Below are 10,771 nucleotides of genomic sequence, written 5' to 3'. Positions count from 1 at the left end.
CAATTGCTTTAACTTTATATTGATTATAGATAGTCATAGGCAAATTGTGAGTTGTGATTACAAATGTAAATGTGTATGTCTTCACTATCCATAGATTAGGATTATAAATATGAGTTCACAGGTTCTTTATACATTCATAAAACTACAAATTTGCTCCTTTTTATTTTAGAACATTGTAAGTTTAAATGAGCATGCCATGGATATTATTTTAGAAAACTAATAATCATGTGTCAAAAGTTGTAAGTCACAAGGTATTTGCAATGCTAGCAAGATTGGACTAAGAAGTCACAACATAATCCATTGAATACAAATATCAAAATATATTTTACACTTTTGTAGTAATTTCTCATTATGTTTGTTCATTATTTATACAGGTCAATGGATTTGACAACTTCTTCAATGTGTCGATGTGGTACTGGACCTGTAGCAATGAAAATGTCACATATAGAGAAAAATTCTGGGCGTAAGTTTTTGTGTTGTCCAAATAAAAGAAATGGCTGCAATTTCTTTGAGTGGGTCAAAGATGACTCATCTACATCAACCACATCAAAATCTACACAAGAAGAAAGGAAAGATTGCAAGTTGTGCATTGTGCGGGAGACATTTGCTAGGGAGATTGGTTCCATGGCGAAAGCTGAAATCACATTTCAACGTAGACTTAATTGTATTCTAATATTTATAAACACACTATTGGTGATGGTGATTGTAATTTTACTAATGAAATGACTATTTTGTTGTAAAGAACTTATGATCATGGAGACTAAATCTTTTACGAACTTATGAAATAAACAAATTTTACTAATTTGACGAGTATATTATTGTGTATAACATTTTTTGTGTTTATGTCTATTCATTTAAAAAATGTAAAAAAAACAATTTTACCGAACTTATGAAATGAGTAAATTTTACTAATTTGACAAGTATATTATTGTGTATTCATTTAATAAATGTTAACAAAAATAAATTTATCGAACTTAAGAAATGAGTAAATTTTACTAATTTGACAAGTATATTATTGTGTGTACATTTTTATGTTTATATCTATTCATTTAAAAAATGTTAAAAAATAATTTTACCGAACTTATGAAATGAGTAAATTTTACTAATTTGACCAGTATATTATTGTATATTCATTTAATAAATGTTAACAAAAATAAATTTACCAAACTTAAGAAATGAGCAAATTTTACTAATTTGACGAATATATTATTGTGTATAACATTTTTATGTTTATATCTATTCAATTTAAAAAATATTAAAAATAATGATTTCCTATTAATTTCATTAAATAAAATAGATTTTAAAAAAAAATTCTCTCTACAATAAATTGAAATAATTAATCTAATATAATAATATATTAAAACAAATAAAATATATTAAAATATAAACTTAACTGTATTCCAATTCCAATTTTGTACAAACAAACAAAGAAGTAACATATTCCCAATCAAATACTATGCAAACCAAACAAAAATGGGATTAGTCTTTTTCATTCCCATTCTCCATTTCTATTCCTATTCCAAATTTCCATTCTAATTCTCTATTCCTACGCTTGCAACGAAACGGCCCAAAGTGAACATAGGTTGCAAGCGAACTGTGTAGCCTTCAGTTCAACTGTAGGAAATGGCCGTTGACAGAATTCGTGGTTTGCGAAAATGGCAATATTCATGGGAAGCACTGTCACAGTTAAAGACTCTTCGCTTATACTTGATGCATCCTTCATTATCTCCCATGGATGACTGCCTTCAATTAACTGCATCTATGTGCCCTCCTGATTATGCCCATTTGAACGGACTATCACTTCTCATACAATGGGAGGAGAAGCCAAACAACAACATTAATAATGTAGACGGGTATTCTTATTCTCATTCCCTGAGGGTCCCTGTACCACCCGTCGTGCTCGACCATTCCTTCCCTGTGCAATACAATGCAATGATTGATCACATTGAGGTCAAGTTGGTGCTCATGCTTGCTATGGATCACCCGCTTATGGGCAGCCTCTCTTCACTTTTGGGTAGCAATGATGGAATTTCTGACGAGACAGAGTTATCGTTTTCTTTGGATAATGGTGAGTTCTCTCTGTTATTTTCCTTTTTAAATTCAAGAAAATATGAAAATCCTTTTTAATTCTTGGCAAAATTTGAGTAAGCTCCGATTGTATTCATAAGATTTGTAATCCTTTGTTCCACTTCAGCGTACTCCATAACTGTTAGCTCACAACCTTGCCACGTTTGTTAGGGCTATGTGCTGCCGTAGCTGTCAACAAGGGTGAATTTTCACTGCATTCTTAACTTTTTAAACCTCAACCCGTCACATGTTTGCTGGAGTATTAGTCTTCTTTATCCTAGTGATGCCATAATCCACTAAACACGGTTATGAGACCATCTTTTGTATGATGTGAAATAGACTCTTATCAGATTCTTATACTTAGAACCTAGGTTATAATACATCTAACTGTTCTGATATTTGTTAAAGCACAGCCTTACCACACGTTTCTTGTAAAATACCAGAAATTATCGGCTGCCCTGTTGTTGGGAGGGGCTATTGAAGGAATCTTGTAGACTTCCTTGTAATGCGAAGTGGGGTAAGCTTGGACTGCATTCTTTAAACAGGTTACACTTACACTTGGTTGTATTCCGTAGTCCTTAGACCACAGCTTCACCTCATGTTCGTAGAAATATAGGGCAATTAACGGTTGTCTTATTTGGTGGGGGATATGTAATGCGTGATCATTTTAAATGATGTCTTAGTGACAATGTGATGCCTAGATCACACTTTTTTGATTGTGATTTTATTAGAGTTACAAGTCACAACGCAACACAAACCCTTGGTCAAAAAGTTCTCATCATCTGTATTTAACTATATAAATTAGTCGATGCCATTTTTTATTGGATCAACTGTAGTGTTCTTACTAAAATAATCTTCTACAAATAAAGTTTGATTGTTGAGTGAAATCCTTGCTGGCATGAAAATTAATTTCAAATGTGTATTCGCATCTGGATGTCTTTCAAAAATGTTTTAACTCAGCTGTTACAACTGTCAACCATCCATTTTTATCAGATTACAAAGCTGAAACTCAAGAAACATCACATACATAGTGAAACTATTAGATAGATAAACTTGTGATTAGGAGCCTAGGTGTACCCAGGTGGAAACACACTTAGACTGATGCTTCAAATGAATCAATTTTCACTTATCAACGCTAAACATTGTAAGAAGCTAATCAAGTATATCAAGAAATTTATATTCTTGATGATGAGATCTGAATTCAAGAAAAAAGGCATCCCGATGGTACAAGCTAATGCTACGCCTCTTTTAGGAAAACAAAAACTGATCAAGAAGTTGGAGGATTACAAAGATAGTTTATAGTCTTTTGTTAGAGCACCTAAGCAGTCTGCAGTGAAGCATACTACTGATTTGATTCCAGGACTATTGCTTCCTAATGCTTCTCCAGACTATTTTTCATTACTACTGAATGAACATATCCATGATCCACGAACTTGCGGAGAAAGATCACATTAGGATTAGCTTTTCAACTTGTAGTAGGCCCACTATGCCCATGCCAAAGGGAAATGACCTATGGAGGTTGAGGTCCAAAGAAAGATGGTTTATGGAGGTTGTTTAACAAAGTTCTCAACAAGATCATTGCAAAGAACCACTATTCTCTTCATATGATTAAGAATCCAATTAATTCTTTCTGTGGTGTTCATTCTCTTAATTAAGATAGGTTTAAATATTAAAATCATAGTGCTGTCAAATTTCTATTGAATTGTTAGATGTTTGGGTGGCATCTCAATTGCTTACAACTTCACTTGTTTTTGTCTACTTCTGATATTCTTATATTTAGCAACATCTGAGAGGAACATCTAGGCCATATCTATTAAACGTTCAATATTTTGTGGCAGTACAAGTTGCATGCCAAAACTGATCTTGCCTTCATGTCCAGAAGTCTCAAAAACCCTATGATCTACTCGCATGTCTCATCTTTCACCTCAATAATAAGATCCTGTAAACACCGGTCTTGGGACCGACCTGAAACCTCCTCGGAGTCATCACCCAACAACTGGCAAGGGATATCTTACCCCATGCATCTCATAGCATCATCAAATAGATCATCAGACGTGTCCATACTATTTGCATCCACATCTCCTGACAAAGTCTCAACTGCGGACACTTGACTCTGCACACGACTCAACCTTAGGCTGCGAATCAGTAATACTAGAGCATAAACCCACATTTGTTGACTCTGTTGAAACACCCACATCACCAACATTACAGCTGGGTGACTCCATACGTGCCTTGGTCCCACTCAAGGAAGCAACTGCCTCATGCACTGGAACAACACTATGACAAGTCACATACAAATCTCCATTAATAATCCCGTCCTTGAGAGAGCTTGAAGTATCAGTGGTAACAACTGCATCATCTGACTTTGCACTAACTGCAGCAACAGCTTTGGGAGCCTCAACCTGCTGAAGCTTAGTGTTGCTATCCTTCGCTTCCACTGACACAACCAAATGTCCTTGCGAAATAAGTCCACCATCAATATTGTGGATAGGACTAGCAGGTGTCGTACTAAATATAGGTACATCTGCATCATGGACACCTGTTAGAGAAAACTCAAGCCTCCTTCCTGCCAACCTTTTATAGGTGGAAACCATGTACCTCGCGACTCTTTCAACCATTCCTGGATTCGACAAGCTCTCCACCAACCTTTGTTGATGAAGCTTAAGTTTCTCCATACTCTCCCTCAACTCTTTTTTTTTTTTTTCTATTCTCCACATCGTTCCATCGGCTCATAGAACTGCTAGTCCTCCTGTGTCCGTCCATGGCTAGAAAATGCAAGAGTGCTGGTCACTCCCAATACAACAGCAGATCTGAAATAACAGTGACTTTCTTACCCCACAGGATGGCAAGAAACCGCTCTGATACCACCATAATAACTCCGGCCTGGTTATAGCTTCAAATGATATCAATTTTCAGTTATCTTCACTATATAATATTTTGGCATTTTGTCAACCACTTGGTAAGCAACCCAATTACCACTGTATATATGATGTCTTAAATTCTCAAACACAATATCAGGATGTATAACAAACTGATCACAAATTTAATTTTGGCCTTATAAGTTTTGCATAAATAAATACCAAGCACCAATAAACAATTCTGAAATGATTCACACCAACCTCTGAATTCATTCATTGACAAACCATACAACGATATAAGGAAAAGGGAATTTAATTGTTGATTGATTGCTATAAATCAAAATTTGAAGCCAACGTGTTATACTTTCAAACTATGTAACATAAACTGAATTTTAAGAACTTGGTCTTTGCTATAGAATGTAATTGCAAAGTCAAACTGAAGCCGCTTGGTCCAATTTCAATCTGGCGTTCACAATCTACCCTTACAAATGCTGGCCAAAACTGATATAGAAATCACGCCAAATACAAGAACCCTTGGCATTCAAGGTGTAAATTCAACACACTAATTCTTATGCAAATCGAACAAACTGGGATATTCAGAATTACCACATTCGTCAACACCAAACTCCAATTTGCAGACTAAACCCTCGCCCAGCAATAGAGATAATTGAAAGCGAATTAAAATTAAATTCCTCAACAAGCGAGTTGCTTCTCAGCCATAGTAGACACAATATGAGAAGTGTCTTCAATTTACATTGAAAATTAAATTAATACCACTTTACCTCAGTAGTGAATTGATGCACAAACTCAGTCTCGAACCCTTATACTTCAGCAATGGCACATAAAATCAGAACTTCAGGAAACGTCACAAAGATGACAAAGCAAAAAAAGATAATCAAATGATCGGATGCCTTTTCATTTACAATGAGCTCATATTTATAGTCTCTTGTTGACAAAAGTTTCCCGAAAGAACTTAGCTTTTGAAACTTTTCAACACAACTCTTTTAGTAACATTTAATACTTGGCTAAGGCATATAATTAATTAAATAAATGACCCGTTCCAATGATAACTCACCCCTTAACTTAAGTGAAATTATAAAGTTAAATAATAACTTTATAATAAACCATTTTAATAATTTATTAATAATTTGGTAACTAAAAAGATAACTCCTCCTAAAATACTCATCATTTAAATATGCCGTTTGAAATAGGAGTCACCCCTATTATTTCTCCATGTAACCAAATGCACTTTTCAAAAATAGAAAGGGTACATCTTAATCAACACCGGACTTACCACAAATAGTAAGTACACAAAACTAAGCTCAAATGAAGTTCAATTTGAGCCAAACAAAGACCAACCTGTAGCTTATTGAATTGTGGAGAAGACAAGACCCTGCCAAGCCAAGCCATTGCCTTAGAAGACCCACTATCCACAATAATTAACCCATGAGGATCAAAATAATAGGCTAATCCTTGAAAATCCGATGTAGGCAAAATCGGGGACATTGCATTCTTTCCATTGAATCGCTGACTACCTTCTAGCATAAGACTTTTGAGAGATGCCATTGCATGTTTTCCAATGAAAAAGCGTGAAAAACCTAAGATGGCACAAACTTCGAGGCAGATTGACGGAAGACCCCATTTTTTTGAAGAGACACCCGAATAAGAGCTCAAAAAACCCAGATAGAATCTACTGTCAGATTTTGATTTTGTTGGCTCGAAAATTGAGGCATGGAAAACAATGCACCCAAAAAAAGCGAGACTGACCCAATTGAGATCTGCAAAAAGCCACCAAGAATATGCCAAAATTTGAGGGAAAAAAGATGCAAATTTTGAACACTCTCGGGCAAATATTTCAAAAATTTTGAACTAATAATTTTAAAAAGAAATTAATTTTTTTTGAAGAGGCCAGGAATTTGCCCTGATACCATTTTATGGAAAAGTAATGAATGTGTTATTAAACACAAAGCATAAATGATCTATATATACAAGTATACACAAGATTGTTTCTACAATGAATAAAGAGAGACAAATAGAAACATTCTAAAGAGAGAAAGAGAAAGCTTCAATAATGAACAGAAGGAGTGACCATTAGAAAAAGATAGAAGAGAGTAAATAGAAACTATCTAATATCGTAATAGTTTAGGTCAACCATCATCTAAAAACAAAGGTGCAAACTTTTGTGACAACAACAGTGAGGAGCTCTTTATTGTTTTTAGTGTTTGAAATGCTTTTTTGACATTTTTAGGGTTAGGGATTTGTTTTCAGGTCTCATACTGTAAGTCAAAGGTGAGAGAATAATTTATAAAAAGGTTGTCCAAAATTTGGTGGATTCATTCTAGATTTGTCTTCAATTTTTTATAGCCTCCATAGGCTTGATGTTTGTTTGCTCCATGTTGGAAGATCGGACTGTAGTTCCATTTAACATTGGATCTAGACCAAATGACTTGTTGGAATCATTTGCCATTATGCCAAATGCTTGAAGTGTCAACACTCGATACGATTGCAGATTTAACTTGATCCATGGGAGGTAGGTAAGCCATGTCATGAGTACCTTAGGAGATGCTGACCAGCAAGTCAACAATCTCCCCCTTTGTGCTGACTAAGCCTTCAACACCCACTGAAGGGAGTCTTGAACCCATGACCAAAGACTCTAACACCAACTATTGGAATGATTTTCTATTGTGCCAAAAGTTCGAACTATTAACACCCAATACAAATGCCAAATTTAACCTGATCCACAGAAGGTGGTTAACCTGATCCACGGAAGGTGGTTAAGAGTGTCACTTGTCCCCAAGGAGGTGTTAACCACCAGGTCAACATGACTAAATATGTAGATCTTGTAGCATAATTTATTCTAGGGATAGGGGTGGACTTAGTGTTTAAGGTTAATTAGATAATATTTGAAGTAATCTTTAAAGGGTTATGAATAAGAGCTAAGAGCACATTGTAAAAAATGGCATGGGGAAAGTGTATAAAAATCTTATTTCCATTGTTCATTAAATGACAGGAGTTAATAGTTGGAGCAATACTTGCCCAAGAGGAGAAGAAGAAAAGAAGCAAACTTATGCTGCTGAAATCTACTTTTGAAGCAAGGCATGTCATTGTAGTCACCCTAGCTAAAGTATAAGTAACTGTGAAGTTTTGCATTTTCTTTGTGTAGCATCTACCTTCGAAATTTTGAAACAACTTTGTGTGTTTCATAAGTGTTTAATTATCATTTAATGGTCTTTTTGTGTTTATTGATGATCTTTTATTTAACATAAAATAAAACATTACTATGAAATCTTATTATAGTTTAATAGTTTGGTGAGGAAAGGAGTTCTCTAAGTCTTGTGCTCCAACCTTACGGATGAATAAGATAGGTCAAAGCTTGCTTCAATGAATTTGATCTTGTGTGAAAAACCCAAAAAACAAATTATTTACGCTTGCTTATTGTTTTATATTTATTAGTAGATTAAATGAAGGTGCTTCCTGTTTGAATTTGAAGAGAGCATTTACTTATTCACTATGCATCAACACTTAAAAAGTTCGAAATAATGTCTTTGAACATAATCTTCCAACTTATATTGATCTGCACTCAATCTGCAATGCAAAAGTTTTCTTTAATTGCTTTTTGTAATGACCCTGCTCAAATCTGATCTCAAAATGCTAATAAAGGCTCAAGAAATTTCATCAACATTTTGCATACAAGGGTCGTATGACTGATATAAAATTTCAGTTTGCTTTAATGACTCTTTGCTTCAATTAGCATCGATGAGAATGTTTACAAATGACTCTAAATTGATTAAATAATGACCTAACATGAACGTGCAACTTATTCTAACAATATTGAATGCATATATGAATTCTAATTATAAAAAAATGATCACCTACAGCCAACTAGTATTTTGTCAAACAGTTGGTATGCAAACTAATAAGCTGACTACAAATGATATAGAATTGCTCAATGACAACTACAAATGACCAGCAAATTAGAATCTCTTATTACAACACAATGATCCAATACAATGCTCATCAATAAGCCAAGACTCTTGGCATTTACAAGAATTACAAATATATGATATGCTGGTATGAAAATGCACTCGTACAGCTGTTACTAAAAGTTATGCTTATACAATGAAATGATGGACTATATGCAATGAAACCTGGTTGGATTGAAGTGTCCTTGTGAATAGATGAAGCAGCAACCAAACTCCAATTGAAAATGTGTTCTTCCAAGCCAAATCGAGCTCCTTAAGCTACCTGCCCCTGTTCTGGTCTGATCTTGAAAATAAATTAATATGCAGCATATAAATTTTGTCTCAAGCACCAAACATCATCTCCAAGATCCAAGGAAATGGTCGACCCAAGCCTTGAATAAAATCAATGCCAAATGTGAGCTCCACAACCAAAATTGCACCTACCAAAGGCACCCTTTCAAGACTGTAATATCTGATTTTAATATCAGATTTATTGACCAATATGATTTGCTTTCTTCACCAAGGAAAATCGATGCCAAGAATGATGAACCCGCTCCAAAGGATAGCTATAATCTCCAATGCAAATAGCAATTGATATCATTGATATCATGCAAAATTGTGGCCCTAATATGCAGACTTATGTGATTGAAACATCATATCAGCAATTTTGGAAATGACGAATGCTGCAAGTAGAACCCTAGCATAGCCAAAGATGAAGACTTTGATCACCAAAATGTCTTCAACAATTCCTCAAATTGAACCATCCAAAACTTGGCCAAAGGCCACAAGATTTTAAGCAATGAAGCACAAATGAAAGTCTGAAGTAACTTTCTCCCAGCTGCAATAATTCAAGTGATATTTCACACCCTCAAAATTGCGTACCAATTGAGAGTTTTCATTCTCAATGGCCAATTGTGACTACTGCAGAAACCCTAGGCTCCAGAATGCACATCAACAACAACAAATCTACTTGCTGCTGAGAATGAAGCCCAGGATGTCTATTTATTCTTTTTTCTCCCCTTTCTCCAGAAACCTTGAGAACATTATTTTATTTTATTTATTAAGTGACTTTATAAAATATTTTATAATTCAAGTCGCTTTATTAAATTAATTAAATATAAAGTTACCTTTTAATATTTATTTATTTGATAACTTTATAAATAATTAACTTAATACCACTTATTTATTTAATTAAAATAATTAATTAGTCATCCTCATAAAATATTCATTATTTTGGACAACTTAATTAATTAAATCAAATTACCTCCAAAACAGGGACATTACAGTCCCCCCCTCCTGAAATTGCTTGTCCCCAAGCAATCTTAGCAACAAGTACCATTCTCCTCCACCTGGATCCCAAGCGAAAACTTGTGTAATGTCCCAATCATCACCAAATAGCTCTTGTAGCACAAGCACAACCTGTTGAATCAACTCAACCCCAAAACTGCGATGATAAATCTGATGCACCCATACTGTTGGAAAGCCACTTCTTATTGCTTCCCGTTGTGCCACTCTGATACCTCCCATCTCCAAAATGTAGCAAGTCCCCAAGTCCTGAATCAAATGGTAATCATTATGAGAGAACAAAGTAGAAGATCTGCCAAACTTGGAATCACCATCTGAGATCGGAAGTAAGTCACCAACCAACAAGTAGATAGCTGCCCTATCGAATGAAATAGGTAACCAAATAGGTAGATTCTAGTAACTGTTCCGACAGACACAATTGTGGACGAAGGGTCAGGCATGAATGTGTTATTAGAAGATGTATGGAAAAAATTAAGACAACCTACGTTGTGGCCACCGACATTCGAGTTGCTCACGGCAGACCAACACAGGATCAACCTGTGGGGAACCTTGATGGCGCAACCTGTAACTATTGGAACG

At 34.9% G+C, this 10,771-nt stretch overlaps 1 protein-coding gene across 1 annotated transcript in view; it reads left to right on the top strand.

Moving 5' to 3' along the window:
- The first annotated feature begins 1,607 nt into the window (after window positions 1–1,607).
- The window catches only part of LOC149560438 (HECT-like ubiquitin-conjugating enzyme (E2)-binding protein), a 148,318-nt gene continuing 139,154 nt past the window's right edge, over window positions 1,608–10,771 (top strand). The window contains exon 1 of the mRNA XM_089824682.1: window positions 1,608–2,068. Within this exon, the coding sequence (XP_089680808.1) occupies window positions 1,624–2,068 (445 nt within the window). The 5' untranslated portion in view covers window positions 1,608–1,623. The remainder of the gene's footprint in view (window positions 2,069–10,771) is intronic.

This window comes from Cupressus sempervirens, chromosome 4, assembly GCF_028749045.1.
Source record: "Cupressus sempervirens isolate cs-2001-9-10 chromosome 4, ASM2874904v1, whole genome shotgun sequence".
Taxonomy (NCBI): Eukaryota; Viridiplantae; Streptophyta; class Pinopsida; order Cupressales; family Cupressaceae; genus Cupressus; species Cupressus sempervirens.
This window is presented reverse-complemented; position numbering and strand designations above follow the sequence as displayed.